The sequence below is a fragment of the Hesperophylax consimilis genome, chromosome 9 (genome assembly GCF_061612785.1).
Source record: "Hesperophylax consimilis isolate HC1 chromosome 9, BYU_Hcon_1.0, whole genome shotgun sequence".
In the NCBI taxonomy this organism is placed as follows: Eukaryota; Metazoa; Arthropoda; class Insecta; order Trichoptera; family Limnephilidae; genus Hesperophylax; species Hesperophylax consimilis.
This window is the reverse complement of record NC_142844.1, coordinates 18,928,821-18,949,085: the sequence shown is the minus strand read 5'-3', so window position 1 is coordinate 18,949,085 and position 20,265 is coordinate 18,928,821. Positions and strand designations below refer to the sequence as shown.

Here is a 20,265-nt window from a genome sequence, read left to right as displayed (position 1 = left end):
TCAAGAAAGGCATACAAATACAATTCTGGATTGAATCATCGGTACAATATCTATATTTGTACGCCTTTCTCGAAACAATTGAGTTTTTAAACGAACAAAACTATTTATTCATATTGCACACATAGAACCTGAAGTTGATAATTTTTTTTCCTTCATTAGTTTTTTGTTTGCCATAATTTCAATATGGATGACATTGCACAGCATATCCCACGCGTGCAGCCGGGAATAAAATCATTATATTTTATCATTTAATTAGGTAAATTTGAATACAGGTAATTGTTTTATGTAAAAGCCATAATTACATTACATTGGCTACCTGCTCTTTGAAATCAGAACTCCTATAAGACAGGGTGAAATAATACAAATGAAATTTCAGTTTTCCAAAATTTTTATCACTTTACATTTCTCGGGTAAATCTTCAATCTCAAACCATCCTTTGGCCGTAATATTAGTTCTCCCAATAGCGTGAGGTCTTCCCTTCTGTCCACGGACTCTACTCGATATTTCCTTAGTATTGTTGAGAGAACTACCTTTTCTTCCAGCATGGCGAACCTTTGACCTGTAAAATGTGTAATATTAATTATTATCTTTGACGTAACTGACTTCCCAACCAAGATAAAAACTGAGATTTATGTTTACACAATCAAAAAAGTAGAAGCAAATTTCAAATACAGAATGAAAATAATCGTACTGTAATACTATACGTAGGTACTTCATCGCTTGTCTCTGAAACTGAATATTATTTAAAAAAAATTGAATATAATTTTCAACACACACATGTTCCAAATTTGAAAATGTTTAGTACCTACACAACGAAATAATATTGTTATTCAAGTATTTACCTATGCAGTTCCTCGGTCCTGCACTGAAAGGGATGTAAGCGTATGGGTGTCTTCCTCTGCAGTTGTTTGGTAAAAATCTCTCAGGATCAAACACTTCTGGATTGGGGAATGCCTTGGGGTCCCGGTGCAGCATGTGGGTTACTATCATCGCTGTTGTGCCGGCAGGTACTAAATATTCTCCTGTAAGTCAAAATACTCATTTAGGCCTATTTCTTTGAACCCCATTCACATTATTATTTGACGTCGTCATCAAACTAACGCAAATTAGCGGCATTTTGAGTTCCTGAACAGAAAATATCAAAAAGTGCGATCTACTTACACTTGTCTTAAAAGAAAACTCATGTCAAGACCTTTCGGCTCCTTAGATTCTGACAGGTCAATGAAATTCAAGGAAGTATTTTTTTAGAATCTAACCTAAGAACCTAACCTAACCTAACGGGCGCCCCCGAGTTGGACGGTGCCTGGCGTAAGTAAAATTTTGGGGCCCCTTGTCAAAACCTGTAGAGTGTAGAGGCCCTTGATAGAAGATTACTGTGAGTAATAATATTTTGATAATTTGTGTTTTGACGCCTTGGCAATTCGGCGCCCGGATCGGACTGCTCCAATTGCGTCTGCATACCTACTCGATGCCAGTAAACGATTAATCGTTGTTTTCGGGATATCGTTGAAAGAAAATGGAAAGGTAAGAGAATAATATTAATAAATATTTTCAGTTTCTACTTAAATAGGTAAGGTCAGTCGGAGGAAAGTAGTGAATGCAGTGTACCTTCGAAAAATAAATTGATAAGAAATATATAAACCAGAAGTGTTTTTTAATAGCCTTGGTGCGGGATTCATGATTTATTTATTTATAAAAATATACGCCTAAAAAGGCTTTTACATAGAAGTGATACATGATGCAGTACAATAAGAGAATATGTATTATACAGGAGATATTGACAGTAAATAGATGTAATCTATTTTAAAGAAGGTAAAAAATACACACTTGTAAAATTGTGATTACAAGTATAATGAGAAAATGTTAAAAAATATGAAGCAATATTAGTAAAACGTAAGAGTAACATAAAGTAAAAAAGAAAATGATGAGAGCATTGTAGAATGTAATAAAATCATTTTAGTAAAATCCCCTCCCTCTCTTCTTCCTTGCTCTCCCCCCACCGGAGTCCAATCCCACCAGTGAATATAATAGTTACGTCACCGTACTTACCTATCTTTACGTCTTCTTTCAAATATCTCGCTATAATGGGCACACTCGGAAACAATCTCAGCGCTTCCTTGATGCAGCATTCCAGGTACTTCATCTCAAACAGGTCATTCATGGAGGGCTTCCTACTGAGGTCTCCGTCGAAGATCTGGTCTAGTTCCTCTACGGCCCGCTGCTGCAGGTCCTGATGACACCCCAGGAGGTAGAGACACCAGCTCAGGCCGGCTGATGTTGTGTCGTGACCCTGAAAATATACCACAAGGAGATTGAAATAGCTTTTTTTTAAATTTATTCAATTTATAATATTTTTATAATAATACGTTATAAATGGCATAAGAACAAATCCTAAAATACATATTTTGATAATTATAAGTATTTCTACGCCAGTGAAGAGAACTAGCTCTTGAGTTTGGCGTAGGAGTAAAAAGTAATATCGTAGAGTGTATAATAATACAGAATGTGGCAACATTAAAATATATAATATTGTGGTTCGAAATGAAGTTCCTTTCTTCAGGAAGACTATTCAAATATTTTATGCCTTTGTAAAAATAAATACTTAGCAATTGCTTGTGTAGAAAATGGAGGAATTTGAATGTTATATTTATGTCTTAATGATGAATAAAGTTTCAATTGTTTCAATGTAAATCTTAAAATATTTGTAATATTGAGCCTTTTATATAGATGACCTCAATTTTTGGAACATGGAAAATTTTGAACTATATAGCTGAAAGCAATTTTTTTCAAAATTACTTTGCTGTCGGTATCAATGTAAAGGTCTTCTTCTTTTGAATGGTGGGTGGTCAGAGGGGGAGTCTATATTCCAGCCAATCCCGCTGGGGAATGAATGGAGCGGGCATTCTTTAACAACACAACATGAACTTCATACATCACCGACTCTCTTTCGCATTTTGCGGGCACAGCAAGCTTTCTAACCGTATTCTTTTGATGGAGGACCAGAGTTTGTGAGAACCCAAGCTGACTCTCGTTGCTCTCATTGGGGTAATGTATGAAATGGACAACATCCCACTAAAATATTAAAACAAAACCAAGGACAATATCTGAAAGATCATGTACTTAACTACTCTAAAACTTCTTCCTCATCACGGCCCTACATAAGTACCTACCTACTCTTCTCCATCTCCTGACCATATTATAGCTACACTTCTTTAGTTTCAATTTCTGTTTCCCTTCTTTGAATTTTATGGCTTCCCTTCAATAAACAATAAATCTATTGCCTCTAGTAAAGACAATAGCACCCAAATGAGTAAATAAACATAAACCAATAAAAAACAAACACGTTGAATCTATCCGTGACGGTCTGTGACTTTTCAGTTAGCTTGATGTTGTGGCTGAAAATGTATTTTTTTTTAAATTTTCTATTTCTTGTATGAAGATTTTTTCTTTTATGGAGGATGTGCAGCCACAAAAACATCAGCAATAATGTCGTATTTTTCAATCTTAGAACTCTAGCTCACTGAAAATTCACGCACCGTCCCTGGAATCTACTTACCTCAAACATGAATGTATCAACTTCTTCTCTGATATCATCAGTCGTCAGGACTACTCCGTTTCCAGAGGCTTCAATCAGCAAATCCAGGAAGGCCAATTTCTTCTTGTCGAACAGTCCTTCATCGTCCTTTGGTTGCTGTCCCTCCTCGTGCAGTTTATCGCGGGCAATCTCCTCCTTGCGTTCCCTGATCACTTTGTATGAAAAATCGTGCAGAATCTTTAAGCTTTTCTGGTGCCTGGCGTAATCTTTCGTCAGCTTGAAGATCCAGTCGATCTGGAGCCAAAGTTTGGACTGTCTGTTAAGAATGACGCTACCCATTCTGTAAAGTTAATAATAATCATGAGTACTTATTACAATTTCTTGTTCTTATATTATTTTGTGCTTTGCAGCTCTAGTTCGGTACTACTTACATGCTTCTGTAGAACCACAAAAATATCTATATTGTACCTACTTATATTTATTCTAATGACTCATAGGGCGTCGTTAGAATAAAAAAAATCCAAGGGGAAACTTATACAGTGCTTGACTAAGGGTGAACAAGGGCTGGCAATGAACTCTCTTCTCTAGTAAAACAGCATATCTTTAAATGTAATAATTGATCACAGGTAGAAACTTCAGTCTGTCTTCAAAGTGCAGCCAATCAATTAATTAACAGATTAGAATCGTTGTATTTTTTGTTGTGTGAAATACCTACTAACTCTGTGTTATAAAAGTTTCACAAAATAGAAAACCATTCAATTCAAAATGTATACCGTTTGGCGGAGATATTGGAAAAGGTATATAATAGCAGCGAGAGAAATATTTTCCATATTGCTAGATTATGATCGAATGAACATTTGACTGACGTATCATGATTACCTATCACGTGTCTGTACAATTCATACGATCCGGCGAGATATTTCAATCACAAGGTACACGAACTGAAATACACGGGGGAGCACACATAATAATAGTATCTCTAGAAAATGTAACGCGAGAGTGCCCAATTTTCCGAGTGGATGGTTAAATAAATTGATATAGTGCGCCTGGGAGCAGGCAATCCTCGCAGCCGGGTGCGTGCGCGAGATAGCTTCTTGTGTTTTGGAGCGAAACTTGGCTAAAACTTCTCATACTCACTCATAGATGGCTTTCACGTACTCAGATTCGCTGTCGTTCTGCGCGTTCACCTTTCTTCCCATTGCTGTCTCTATAATAAAAGGTCAAAAGAAACCATGTTAAAATATTGCGCTTCAAGTATTTATATCGATTTTTCAATCGTGTAGTGGTAAAGTTCCGGAAGTCAATAAATCACTTTTCTGCCTACTAAGCTTTCTACAATAAAAGTTAATGTTATAAATGATAATGTACCCAGGGCCGGAACTGAGCCAAATGGCACATGGCGCATGTAAAATCAAAACCTGAGGACGCCAAGGTGTCTAGGTTCCTACCTGAATCTAGGTTCCTACTCAACTCTAGGTTCTTACCTGACTCTAAGTTCCTACCTGGCTCTAGGATCCTACCTGACTCTGGTTGATCACCGTAATCAATAATATTTTTATGATTTGTATTTTCGTGTAGCGCCGTTTTTATGAAAAATAAACTGAAGGGCGATGCGTTATGCTACGTATAAACAGGACAAAATATCCGCGAGCCGAGCCGCGAATTATGGGAAAGGAACGAAGAAAAAAAAGGTCTTGAATCTGCATAATATTTTTGAGGGCTCCAAAACACGACTCTTTTAATAACTAATCATAGGTATAACGATTTCACTATCGGTTCTAAAGAAGTGGTGTTCAAACCGCATCACATTATTTGATGACTATCAAATCGGCAAACAGCGCCAATTGATTCTTTTTACATTTAAAGGTACAATGCCAAATCTTGATGTGTCTTTGATCAAAAGCTAAAACGGGCCGAGATTCGGCGTTTAACGGGAACCTTTCACGTACACCATTTTACCCTTCCTAAACACAAGTTACTCTCAATTAGGGAGGTATTAACAGCTTGGAACATGTACTTATACTATATACCTATATGATATTTTATGAATATTTTAAAAATCTTAAATCATAGAAATATTTTTTAAAATATCAAACATTATATGTGGGATTTTTTTTAACCTTTTTTATTAGTGTTTTTGTATTTTACTACCCTCTATTTTATAACTGTTCCAATGTATTACATTTTTTCAATAAAAAACATATTTGTTCCAGATTGTGAGATACTTTGAACATCACAACAAAAAAACATCGGAGGAAAATACTACGGCTAAGTATATTTTTTTGAATTTAACTAGAATACGAAAAAGCACTTTCTAACTTCCTGTTTCGTCTTATAATTCTTCTCGTACCTTTGTCTCATATAACTCCTAAGTTGAGTTTCCATAGATCTACTCAACTGAGTTCCCCAATTAAGTTTCCATAGGTAGATCTACTTAAGTGGGTGTCCACAGATCAATTGAGTTCCTCCAATATAGTTTCCATAGATCTACTCAACTGAGTTCTCCAATTAGTTTCCATAGGTAGATCTACTTAAGTGGGTGTCCACAGATCAATTGAGTTCCTCCAATATAGTTTCCATAGATCTACTCAACTGAGTTCCCCAATTGAGTTTCCATAGGTAGATCTACTTAAGTGAGTGTCCACAGATCAATTGAATTCCCCCAATATAGTTTCCATAGATCTACTCAACTGAGTTCCCCAATTAAGTCCACATATCAATTGAATTTCCCCAATATAGTTTCCATAGATCTACTCAACTGAGTTCCCCAATTGAGTTTCCATAGGTAGATCTACTTAAGTGAGTGTCCACAGATCAATTGAATTCCCCCAATATAGTTTCCATAGATCTACTCAACTGAGTTCCCCAATTGAGTTTCCATAGGTAGATCTACTTAAGTGAGTGTCCACAGATCAATTGAATTCCTCCAATATAGTTTCCATAGATCTACTCAACTGAGTTCCCCAATTAAGTCCACAGATCAATTGAATTCCTCCAATATAGTTTCCATAGATCTACTCAACTGAGTTCCCCAATTGAGTTTCCATAGGTAGATCTACTTAAGTGAGTGTCCACAGATCAATTGAATTCCTCCAATATAGTTTCCATAGATCTACTCAACTGAGTTCCCCAATTAAGTCCACAGATCAATTGAATTTCCCCAATATAGTTTCCATAGATCTACTCAACTGAGTTCCCCAATTGAGTTTCCATAGGAAGATCTACTTAAGTGAGTGTCCACAGATCAATTGAATTCCCCCAATATAGTTTCCATAGATCTACTCAACTGAGTTCCCCAATTGAGTTTCCATAGGTAGATCTACTTAAGTGAGTGTCCACAGATCAATTGAATTCCTCCAATATAGTTTCCATAGATCTACTCAACTGAGTTCCCCAATTAAGTCCACAGATCAATTGAATTTCCCCAATATAGTTTCCATAGATCTACTCAACTGAGTTCCCCAATTGAGTTTCCATAGGAAGATCTACTTAAGTGAGTGTCCACAGATCAATTGAATTCCCCCAATATAGTTTCCATAGATCTACTCAACTGAGTTCCCCAATTGAGTTTCCATAGGTAGATCTACTTAAGTGAGTGTCCACAAATCAATTGAATTCCCCCAATATAGTTTAAATAGAAATACTCAACTTAGTTACCCAATTGAGTTTCCATAGATCTACTGGCTTCAGGTAACAGTGTTATAATTTAGTATTTATAGATAGGTATGTTTGTGATGATTTACTTACCGCATATAATGTCAAGTGTGCATAGGGTCACATAGGGAAATATATTGAATGGTCCGTTATCGATCTCTTTCTCCATCTTATTGACCAAAATATTGCTGTGTTCGTAGAAAATGTCTATGAAGTTATCCAATATTTTGAAGTGAAATGCCGGTGTGAGAATCTGCAACAAATGGTTTTGGTGTTGGTGTAAAGATTATTTGTGGCAGTTTCAAATGATTCACTTTTTTGCTTTCTTATAAAATTATTTACAAAATAAATAAAAACCAATTTTATGCTGGAAATCGAACGTTTCTAGACTCCGTTTGTCATTACCTACAATATAAGGAATACCAAGAATATGCACATTTTTGGCTTGTAGCTTCCTCTTATACAGAACTAGGAAAGGCAAGTATTTATATTTTAATCAATCTGTTTACACCAATCGTATGATCTTTGGGGTCAAGCTAATTTTGATCATGTAACATACCTTTAATAAAAGAAAACAAAATCGATAGCTTAGTTCCAAAGTTCAACATCTCAAAAAGCATAGTTCTGAGATGATTATTAAATAATATTTTAGTTTAATATTCTTTTTTATCTACAAATATATATTTTTTGTAAAAATTATATTTATTTATTTAATATCAACGAAATAAATACACCATAAACAATAGTTGCATGTCACAGTTAAATATAAATGCATTAGAAAATACTACAAACATATTTTTTAAATAAAAATTAAATTTGGCTCTAGATCGAACAATAACATCAGAAAGTATAAAATGAATACACGCTCTTGAAGGATACAGAAGTGAGATATAGGAAGGATACAGAAGTGAGGTTAAATTAATATTGATCGAAAAGATAAGATAGTACAACTTTCTTGTACCTCCCTTCCGTGATCGATCATATAATATTTTAAACATTATTTTATTTTTTCAGGTATTTTCGTTGTTGTTATAGTTTGGATATAAAGTAATAAATTGTGACAGATATTAAAGATTTAGGATGGGTTGCTTCAAAAAAAATTAATAATTCATCAAATTTCAAAGATGATTTACAAGTTCTGTGAAGATTCTATTCATATTCTGTTATTGTATCGTAATTGGCCAGTTGTTTAAGAAAACTGAAGTAATAACAGAACTTGAATCTTAATTGGCCAGTTGTTGAACAAAACTAAAATAATAACAGAACTTGAATAAAACCTTCACAGAACTTGAAAATCAACTATGAAATTTGATGGATTGTACAAATTCTGTGAATTAACACGTCCTTAGTGTATGGTGGTAAAACTTGTATTTATAAAGAATATTAATCATTTCTGATTCTAAAATAACAGTAGATTACCACTTGTTACATTTTAGATCTGGTAAATATCGGTATTCTAAGATTTTCTTCAATTTCATTTTACTTAACTCAAAGCTGCATTTTTTAAAGTTGATACACTTTGGAACTGAGTATCGATTGTCGATTATCGATTCGATCATCAATTAAATAATAAATAAGGATAAAGTAGTTTTATTTGTAAATTCTTTACGTTTAATTTTTTAAAGCTGCTATGATGGAAATATAATTGTTTTAGGACGGGTTGTTTCACAAAATTTTAACAATTCATCTTCTCTGTTTTATTTAAGTTCTGAGAAACAAATGGCCAATAATGAAATAATAACAGAACATGAAATACATCTTTCACAGAACTTGAATTTTAACTTTGAAATTTGATGAATCGGTCAGATTCTGCGAAACAACCCGTCCTCACTGTTTTCAGTAAACTCTATTTTAACATAAACCATTTTTTATTTTTTTCATTTCTGTAATACCTAGTACGTAAAACAATATGTTTTAGATATAGGTACGTCTAACTGGGGGCGTTACTGTTAATACTGCATAGCTATTATATTATGTCGATGGTTATTGGATAATGTGTTTTTAATTAAAATTTTTGAATAAGTAGGTTAACAAGATATTTCTGGTTTGTTTTCGTGAATTAATAGATTATCCACCTGCCTTAAAATTGTTAGTAGAAATAGTAATTTTTTTTGATTGCAGTATGTACCTTTCGTCTGTGTCTCCATTTGTATCCTGAACTCGTGAGTAAACCCGTTCCCAGCCAGGGCCGCAAGTAAATGTACTCAGAGCTCTTGTTGACGTGCTTCGAGCTATTGAGGATTGGCTACAAACATTTAGAGAAACGTGATTAGATAATTAGTTATTTCATTTGTAGATAAACAGTAATGATAAGAAGTATTCAATTGTAAGTTTAAAAACAAATGTTTTTATATAACCCTTATTAAGGTTCTGGGCCATCCGAAATAGGTTGGTTTTAAGTATTAAAAATGGTTCTATGATAAATCAACATATCGACAAATCAACACAACTTTAAAAAGTGATATAAAGTCATTAGAAACGATGAAAAAAAAACCTAACCTAACCTAACCTAACCTAACCTCCTTAACCCAGTTAATAAAGTTTTTTTTTTCATCACTTTCCATGACATTATATAACTTTTTAAAGATGTGATGAATTATCATTTTGATGATTTATCCGGTCACCATTAAAAATATATATAATACAAAGTAATTAAAAATAAAGTAATTTTATTCTAATTATTATAAATATGTGTATACAAAGTGTTTGCTACACGTGAATTTTTATTTTATATAGTAATGACTTTTATTGTTTCCTAAAACCTTAAATCATAAGAAACACCTGCGTTATAAAATACAATTAAAATCAGCTGATTGGAATTCAAAATATGAGTGTAATTTACCTACCTCAACAGTAGAAGCCTCCGAGACGAGGACATAGGGTTTGTTTCCCATCCAACCCTTGTTCAGGCCTTGGCGTCTACCCCACAGGGTTCGAATCCCTGTCAGTCTTTCATACATCTCTGAAAATGTATGTAAAATATAAAACTAATTTCATATCTCTGATGTAAAATGTAAAATATATTTTAACGCATGTGTAAAATGTAAAACACATTCCAATGTAATCCGGATCATGAACGAGTGTATTTATGGTTTTTTTACTTAGTTTATAGATCGAAAAATATTCCCAGTTTCTAAAATGAGTACAGATTTTGTTTAACAGATATGTTGGTGTTCTATGCATACACATATAAAATTAAGGTTAAACGCAACGCTCGTTGTATTCTACGTGTTCACAGATGGCGTTAATTAATTCATTTTGTTTAAATACGCTTTTGCAAGGTATTGCTTTACAATATTAAGACAAATCATTTGTTTGCGCCCGTATATACGCAATATGAATCAATAGTTTTGTTCGTTTAAAGACTTAATTCTTTCGAGAAAGGCACACAAATACAACATTTTACCGATGATTCAATCCAATATTGTATTTGTATGCCTTTCTCGATAGAATTGAGTTTTTATATGGACAAAACTATTTATTCATATTCATATTGCGTATATGAGGGCGCAAACAAATAATTTGTCTTAATACTGTAAAGCAATACCTTGCAAAAGCGTATTTAAACAAAATTAATTAATTAACGCCATCTGTGAACACGTAGAATACAACGAGCGTTGCGTTTAACCTTAACTCGATTATGAGTGGATTTACTACAGTTTAAAAATGATAAAAAATCGGTTAACACGAAAATATGGACGGGTTGTTTCGTAGAATTTGAACAATTTATCAAATTTAAACGTTCATTTGCGAGTTCTGTGAATACCTTATTCAAGTTCTGTTATTATATTATTATAGGTACGTTACTTGACAGTACTGCAATAATAATAGAACTTGAAAAGAACTTTCACAGAACTTGGAAATTAACTTTGATATTTGAAGAATTGTTCAAATTATCTGAAACAATCCGTCCTAAGTATTAAGCTTTCTTTTTCTGTTAAAAATATTTGCTTTTCGCCGCATTTAAAATGCATTTAAACTTCATTTATTCCAGATTCAAAAACTTATTGTTAACCTCCTTAATTAAAAAAAAATGTTGATAACAACAGATCAACGGATTATTTTTGTTGCGAATAAACAAAAACGTTGGAAAATGATAATATTAGTGCAAACATAAACAATTGATGGCTATAACCCTAAAAAATTATTAAAAGAAAATATGTTATAATAAAAATCAAATGTAAAAAATCACTTAAGTCAAAAAATTTAACTATTAATATTAAATGTAATAGTTTAATAATTTAAATGAAGGGTACTAACCGTCATGATCACATTGTAATTCCACACAATTTCCAATAAAAGGCATAGCCCAGGGTCCTGGTATTTTAGAAATTAACCTCACTAATCTCCGTCTTTTCCAGTTATAAAAAGACAATGAAAACACAATCACAAGTAAAGACAAAGTCACCACCGGGGAAAAACTTGGCAAAAACTTCGGCCACAACCCTCCGAGTAAATAATACACTTTCTTTAGAATTACCGACATGTTGCTTGAAGGATTTAGCCAAAATTATAGACGAACGAATGATCAATTGTGATCCATAATATACAAGCTTTTTCGTGGTGTTCACGCTACCGTGATTTGGCTACAATTGGTGAAGATGTCTCTAACAGACCAGCAATCGTTATGTGTTGTTGAAACCCGTCCAGGGCTTCAACTAGTATATATTTCCCACTACCTGGTATCAATGTTGTGAAGTGTATTCCGTTATAAGAGTGAAATTATTTTGGCAATGTCGTGTCACGGGCGTGTGGTGAAACATGCCCCATTAGTGTGCCATAAATGTGTAAATAATCCATTGGGAATGCGATCATTGTTCAAAGCAATTAGTCAGGCTAGTGTGAAAGCTTATAGGGTACCAATGTATCTGTGAAGAAATATTCTTGCACTTTCTCGAAATCATTGAAATTTCAATGTTCTGATACTTGTATTATGAAAAGTTCTGATACAGATATTAAGTACAGCACTCATTAGATGCAAAATAATGCATTGCATTTTCTAAATATTTTCTAGAATCACAAAACTATGATTACATTGAAACATTTTTTTCCGTCAAAACTTAGTTTGAAATTATATTTCTTATTTGAAAGAAAATAAAATTATATGAATACATGCACAAATCCAAATTTTTTGACGCAGACGGTTACTATTTACGTCCGACTGTTGACTGTTACTTGACTGTTACTATTTATGTCCTACAACGACTTTAAGCGCGAAATATTGTATTTGTTTTAACTGTATACTTATGTATAATTTTTTTTCCATATTTTGTTTACCGCTTTTGCATATGTTTTAACTGTATACTTATGTATAAAATTTTCTTCAATAATTTGTTTACCGTTTTTGCAATGTATTGGTTTTTGTACTGTTTTTGCAAATAAATAAACTGAATTACACGCACGTGGATGAAATTACGTATGGAAAAAATACATCTATTGGAATTAGGCTCGTCAAAAATATAGTTTTTTAATACGCGGAGAAAAATGAGTAGGTACCTAGTACCTATTGATAATTTATTAAGAATCTCTTCAGTTTTCTGATAAAATTTAAGTAAATTTCTTATATATTGGAACACGGGTTCATGCAGCTGCATTTGCCTTGATAATGTGTAATGACGAAATGCGAAGTATCAGTATTTTTATGAACACGTGTTCCGACATCTTATTGCTTATTTTACTAAAAGTTTATCAGGAAACTATTAATTCATTCGTTGAAGGCCTGCAATCCCGTTTTTAACTGGATTACGAATAATTTATCCGGGTACAGCTAGGTTACATTTTTTGACGAGTGTAATTCCACTAGGTGCAACTTATGCAGGTGTTATTCTTTCTATGTGCAATTCTATTGGTACACGAAATTCACTCCTATGTAATTAATTTCATCATGTAACCAGCAAAGCTAGCGAAGTATCTTACAAATAGAGCGAAAAAAATGCGAGAAGAACACATTTTTCAAATGTTGTACAAATATAATGAATGAATAAAGTTATTTGTTTACAAAAAAAACTGTAAGGTACCTTACCTAAGAGAATTTTTAATCTTCAACCTTTAAATTTGACCAAATTCTCCTTAAAGACATCCGATTACCGGTTTGTATATTATTTTTGTTTCCTATTATATAATATATTATGTCACGACGAATTATATCATGACATCATGTTTGCAGACATAAAATATCCCAAAGATCATAACCTTTTCAGACTTTTTTTGCTAGAATTTTTACGTTCATTCGTTTTGACAAAATTTAGCTAACATAATACATTGGGAATGCGACATGATCTGATTTCATTGGTTTATGCTAATTCTGCATCGTTAGAAATGAATTAGTTTTATAGCACCATTGCGATCACAATTCGGGGTAGTTTTTAATTTACATATTAATATTATTATTGTTGCCATTTAACATGTGGTTTTATGTTCTCCTGACGTGGTGACATCTGTTGGTGGGCGTTGCAACCAAACTGGAGTCATACGATTTTTATGGTAATCATCGCGACTTGCATTATGTCACCGCATTAATTTTATTAGATTATTTTAATCTCAGCTTTTAACATTTTCCATTGACCTTGATTTGAATACTCGGTTTTAATAAGTTGTATGGAAATTAATCTCTTATATAATCTGAGTCAATTATTGAAATTTATTTAAATATATTATTAATATAATTTATATGTATTGAAATTAAGACACGCCGAGTTAAATTCCCCTGATGAAGCGATTTGTTTCTACTCGATATGTATATACTTGCTTTGAAACTCTGTACATAATTTCAATACTAACGTTATAATTTTTTTTAAATCGACTGTTTTGTATCTCGTGTGTCTGTAAATTTGTTTGTACGTTCATTTTCCGTTTCAAGATGGTGGCCGTTTAGACAGTTGAGTAAAGATTATTTTTTTTAAATGAGAAATCATCGTGTTTATTTGGTCTTTCTAATTCGTATTTTTTTGATATTACGGTACCTACCTGCAGGAAGAAAGATTGAATAAACGTCACTGTCATTCTATGGAAATATTGTATAATAATTCTTTATTTAAAAAAAAGTTCAATTGAAAGTAATTAATTGTATAAGTTCTTATTTACAAATCTTTATCCAGAAATAATATTCTAAGAAACGCAATTATTTTTATAATTGTTTTATATTTAAAAAACGTACGCGCTATCAGTGGGCAAATAATTTTGTTTATTATTTATTTAGAAAGTTTTTTTTTATTAGAATTAAATAATAAAATGTAATTAATTTATTTTTATTGTTCCAGTTACGGTCCCATCACGTATACTTCTGACATTTGGGAAGTAAGATGTATTATTTAAATACCAAAGAAAGTTTCCTTAGCATACGTCATAACGTCTACAAATAAAATATGAAAAGATGGTTGTTCTCCTACATCGTGTTCTCGTGCAAAACCTAAATAAATAAATGAACCTAATGATATACCCGAAATCATGTAAATACGATTGAATCCACAATTATATTGTGATTATTACCATCGGAGGAAACGAACCATGCCTTACAAATGTACATTTCGTGATATATAAATATTGTAGAATTGTAGTTAGGCAGTTAGGATTATCATGCGCAAGTTTTTTGTTAAATTGTATATTTATTTTATTTATGTCGTTGTTTATGTCCATTTATTTATTATTATGCTTTTCTCAGGTTTTACACACGTGACCTTCGTCTTGTTTTAAAGGTCAAGTATGCAAAATTTCATCAACTTCGAAATAAATAAATTTGTATAAAAATAAAATAAGTCATTCTTCTTCATATTAATAATAATAATATAGAAATATTGTGAAATCCTTAAAAATCCCTTAAAATGTAAAATTTGTAATAGTTTGAATGCCGTTAAACTGATTTAAATTGGTAGTGTCTGCGATAGGTAGTGTGTAGTGTGTGCGATCAATTTAAATCAGACACATTTTGAATTCCCAGTCTTCCGTAATAAAATCATAATGTGGTGGTATTCGAATTGTACGGATATAATAAAGATGTGTTTTTTTATTGAAGTAAGTTAAAATGAAAATAAACAAGTTTTATAATTTAAAAAAATATTAAAACAGTTAAAATGATTGTATTATTTATATAGCGCCGTTTTCGTGAGAAAATCACCTCAATGGCGCTTAACAACTTAATTTTTGCATTGATCACTTAGACTTATAACTAATTACTTTTGGCTTATAACTAATATGTTTGATAGATAGAGAGAGACTTAAAACTAGTGTTATTTTACTATTATTAAAGATATATTTTACAAATTAAAAATTAGAAAAAGTCCATTACCAATTTTAGTAAGAATAGAAGCAACTATAATGCACAGAGTTTTGGCGGCCGGGTGGAAAGAGCCAAGTTTCGTTCCATGCAAGAGTCGATTGTAGCCCTCTAGGAGCGCCTAAAAATGTTTCACGTTAAAAAATGTTGTAAAATAAACACAGCAACGTTCGCAGACATTACGTTAAATATTAGTGATGTAGAAATATTTGGAAGCGATGTTAGTAATAAAACTCACTACTATGTGAATATCCGCAGGTCGGCTTGGTTAGGTTATAGCAAATTGGCACATATTGATTGTTTCCTATCTTCCATTCTGTTTATTGTTTCTTTATTTTTGGCTCTTCAAATTTCGTCTTTCCTCGCTGCGATTAAACTTTTTTGGTTTCCACTCTCCCAAAAAGAATAGAATGCTTTATAAATATTCCTTGCACCATGCACCCATAAATGAAACATCGTCATTATCTTACCTAATTTAAAATGGCAAAATGTATTTCTTATTCTTGTACAAAAAGCATAACTCTGGAAGGGTGCATGTAAATGATATGATGTATAATAATGCGATTTTAGAAATGCAATAAAATAATATTCAATAAGCCTTGTCATCTGGTGCATCCCCAATTCAATCTCGCCACCCCTAACCTCAACTAAAGGGATGGCAGATAGCATTATGCTCGGCCCGAGAATATGTTTGCATTGTACCAGAGTTATTATTATGAAGCGCGTGTTTACACTGGGGATAACTATTCTAAAGAATCGTAATACTGTTGGAATTGGAAAGAATTCCCTCTGAAGGGGGCGGTGAAATAATATAAATGCGATTGTGGCATCTCTCACCCCTATTTCGATGATGACACTAATAGACAGTCTAACATAACCAATATAAGAAGGATTACGCAAAGAAATATTATTTATTTATAAAATAAACGGTACACGGTAGTTTTTTTTTCAAATGTTTCTGGCTTTCATTCTTCAAGGGTGTTGATAATAAAAATATATATACAATAAAATTTAAAAAAAAAGCATTTATTAGCAAATTTCATAATTAACTTTATGGAAGATCGGAATCGAGTTCAGATTTAGAAGAGATGAGATGTTGAATGGAGAGGAGGCAATTTTAAATAAGGCTTGATAGAAGAGAGGATATTTGTTTAAAGGACAACCAAAAAATATGTGATAAGTTCACACTTCTAGACTGCAGAAAGTACAATCTGGGGAGTCATTTTAAAAAGGCGAGAATGAACGGAACAATTTTCAATTCTCATTGGATAAGGGAGGAAATTTATTTTTTGCAAATAAGGGTATTTTTGAAACTAGGGTTTTGATAATCCTTTGTATCGAAGCGTAGCAGGCTCATTTGAATGGACTAGCAATGTGTCAGTACTAAATAATGTTCCAAAACTAATACGAAAAATATGCGCCGATAATCTAGTGTCTTTTCCAGATTGGATGCACATTTTTTCATCTTTTTATGAAATGTGGACGGTTTTTAGTATGCGAAGGTTTTATGATGGGGCGCAGGGCCGGTCCTGTATAGGCTTTGGAGCAGTCCGGGCGCCGACTTGCCAAGGAGCCAAGGCGCTGATAATAATCTAACACAGTGTCCTTGAGGTCTTTACTAGCGCCAGGCGCCGGTTGGCTCAGGGAAACACAAAAGCTGGCAAATTACTCCACAGACGGGCTATTCACCCAAACAGTTCGTAATGCTACAAGTTGTATTTTAACCTTTGAAACATTTTGATTCTAAAAATAAATGATTCCAATTAATTCAAAATATTTAGATTCTGATGATAACTAAACGATCTACTAGATAATCCATTCTTATAAACCGAAAAATCGATTAAAAATTCGTCTAGACGTCACCATTTTTTATTAGAAGGTCGACCATATCAAAATTTTGTATTACACAAATAGATCGGTATAAAGAATCTTTCGCTTCGATTACCACAATGTTTCGAAATCCGATATTTCTTTCCAAATTCCATTACCAATTTCTTCTAAGTGATAATGCCATAATGGATTCTATTCTTAATAAACTCATTTTTTCAAGTCAACAACACTCCCTTTTCTAAATCTCACTTTCATAAACCACGCTAAATTAATCTTGTGTAGCCGGTTACCTATTCCGAAGAAACAGGTATTTATTTCTCAGTGAATATGTTAGCAGATTTAATCCAACCATTTCCATAAGCAACAAGCTCAGCTAAAATATCTTATCACCGTGATGAATTATTCTTACGTTATTATTATTATTTATCACGATTTTCTCGCGTCGATAAGTTTATGTCTAGCAGTGGTGTGCATCGTTCTACGGCCACGGTAGGCTGTGTGAAGTTTTATGAATTATTGTGTATTGGATATTTAATACTGGCCCTTTTTATTATTATCTTCCACTGATTGTTGTAGCCAACTGGATAATTCAACGTGTGAGTTACTTACTTATTTTTTTATATTATTTATTATGATGTTTAATAAGCAGAGAATACTTGCACAAAAAACAAAATCACGTGAAAAACGAAAGAAAAGAGGAATTTTTTGTGAGATGCGATTATTTAAACATGTATTCTCTCAATGGCACTTCCAAACAGCATTTTGAGTGATAGTTTTGAAACATGTCGGTGATGTTTGAATGTTAAAATGATAAGAGTGTGGAAAACATAATGTACCTAATTTCAAAACGAACTTATCATTGCGCAAAACTTAGGCAGTATGTTTCATAAATATCCTTTATTTCAATGTGTGTGCGGATGCCTAGCTATATGTTATGCATCCCGTTAAAAAGGACTGAAAAAGTATTGAAAAAAGGTAGATTGCAACTTGCAACCAAAAAGTATAAACTCTAATTCAAACAATGTATTAATATAGAACGATGATTTTGAAAAATCCTCAAAAATTATCGTACTTTTTTCTTAAATTTATTTTTCTTAGGCACTGCTTTTCAGACATTATGGACGGCACGTCACTGATATCTAGTACCTACTTAATACTTTATTTCGACAGATTGCATATTTCTACGAAAACGAATGATTTATATGTTGTTCGTTAGGCCATATACAAAGATTTATCTGAACTCTTTTGTGGACAATGCATTATTCCGGTTTTGGCTTTGTAAAATTTTGTTTTATAATGGACATTCATTAATTAAAGATCGAATCTATTCAGGAAAATAAGAAATGTATGCCGCAGGCGTTAGTTATTTAAAATAATATATTATGTATGTACCCACTTACTTACTGGTATGATAATAATATATTATAATCTTCCTTTGGTACAATTTTACGGATACGAATCAATAATTTGGTATTGGTGTGTCATCAGATAAGATCATATTTTTTTATATATATTAATACCAAATTATTTTAAGCTTTGTGAATGCAAAAATTTATAAAATTCCGGTATTTTACTGTAACACATTTTTATAATCTAGTAGTATAACGACTTGACTAGAACACTGAAAGGGTTTAACGACACGTACGCAAACTCTTACCAATTGGCTTCAGTAAATACAAAAATTTATAACTTTTCGGAATTTTACCGGAACACATTTTTATATCCTAGTAGTATAGTGACTCGACTAGAACATTGGAAGAGTTAAGAGAACGACATACACAAGCTTTTATCAATTTTCGGTATTGTACTATAACATATTTATATTCCAGTAGTACGTATGATGAATGACTTGACTAGAATACTGGAAGAGTTAAACGTCTTTAACATTTTATTTTTGATTAACAGGTAAAACCTAAGATTTCAAGTTTTTAGTTTTTTTACCATAATTAAGAATAATAGACTTCTGACATTTCTTAACAATCATTAAATGTTTTATTATCTTCCTTTTTTATAGCAAATATAGATAATAAAATCCTCACGAGATTTTAATCCTCAGAGGATTTAATTAACATATTATTAAAATTTTGTAGTATGAATAATATGAAGTAATTATATTTATATGTTATGTGGTTATTTTATGAAACAATTGTAACTATATTACGCATGGTGTTTTTTAGTGCCGTTGAGTATTTTAGGTTTCAGGCTGTATTATCTAATTCTGATCTCCCTTTGTTTTGTATCCAGCTTTTTATGTGAGATTGAAATATAATAATATAGTTGTGATTTTTGAATGAGACTGAGATTAATCTGATTGATTTCTTGATTCTGATGTATGATGCATGATGATGCAGTATGATAATGCCTCCTAGCGGCATGAATTGTGAGGTTTGGTTTAATTTCATACAAATGGATTTTATGCATGATTATGTCATGCTACACTAGCCCCAATAAAGTAAAACTGACAATATTTTACTGGAGTTGATAGCATCGATATCATTAAGCAACTCTACTTTGCCTATGTACGAAGTCATTTGGAGTTTGCATCAGTTGTTTGGACTCCATTTTACAAAATCCACATAAACAAAATCGAAGCAATTCAAAACAAATTTCTAAAATATCTTTGTTAAAAGTCATTTGTAAGATTTAGTAATTATGCAGAGGCAGCTTCATACTTTAAAATTGATTCACTGAGTGTACGGAGGCATCATAAGGATGCACTATTCCTGTATAAAGTAGTTAAAAATAATATTCAATGCCCAGAGTTGCTAAATAAGATTCCATTCAATATACCTGCGCGTTCAACACGCTATTGTGTCCTGTTCAGGGTTGATCAAAGTAAAACGAACTCTAAGCAGAATTCTTGCCTGAACAGACTATGCAATAATTAGAATGGCGTATTATCTAAGGTTGATATTTTCAGTTGCGAACTTACCAAATACAAGAGGTCCAAAAAATAATATTTCTCTGATGGTTT

General features: G+C 32.4%; 1 protein-coding gene across 1 annotated transcript; it reads right to left on the bottom strand.

Annotated features, from left to right (window-relative positions):
• Positions 1-339: 339 nt before the first annotated feature.
• Positions 340-11,808, bottom strand: Cyp4c3 (Cytochrome P450 4c3). The gene is made up of 9 exons (XM_089635696.1): positions 11,450-11,808; positions 10,036-10,151; positions 9,318-9,434; positions 7,283-7,442; positions 4,673-4,742; positions 3,557-3,875; positions 2,050-2,290; positions 843-1,022; positions 340-559 (listed from the first exon to the last, which is right to left on the bottom strand). The coding sequence occupies exons 1-9, from the start codon at positions 11,673-11,675 to the stop codon at positions 393-395; spliced, it is 1,596 nt and encodes a 531-aa protein (XP_089491822.1). The 5' UTR covers positions 11,676-11,808; the 3' UTR covers positions 340-392.
• Positions 11,809-20,265: the final 8,457 nt, after the last annotated feature.

Bases quoted from the DNA above. Each gene is read 5' to 3' on its own strand.
- Cyp4c3 (XM_089635696.1), bottom strand. From the start codon at position 11,675: ATGTCGGTAATTCTAAAGAAAGTGTATTATTTACTCGGAGGGTTGTGG. The intron at 9,435-10,035 runs GTAGGTAAATTA...AAATGTTTGTAG, and splicing joins CGGAGGCTTCTACTGTTGAG to CCAATCCTCAATAGCTCGAA. The intron at 2,291-3,556 runs GTAAGTAGATTC...GTATATTTTCAG, and splicing joins TTGATACATTCATGTTTGAG to GGTCACGACACAACATCAGC.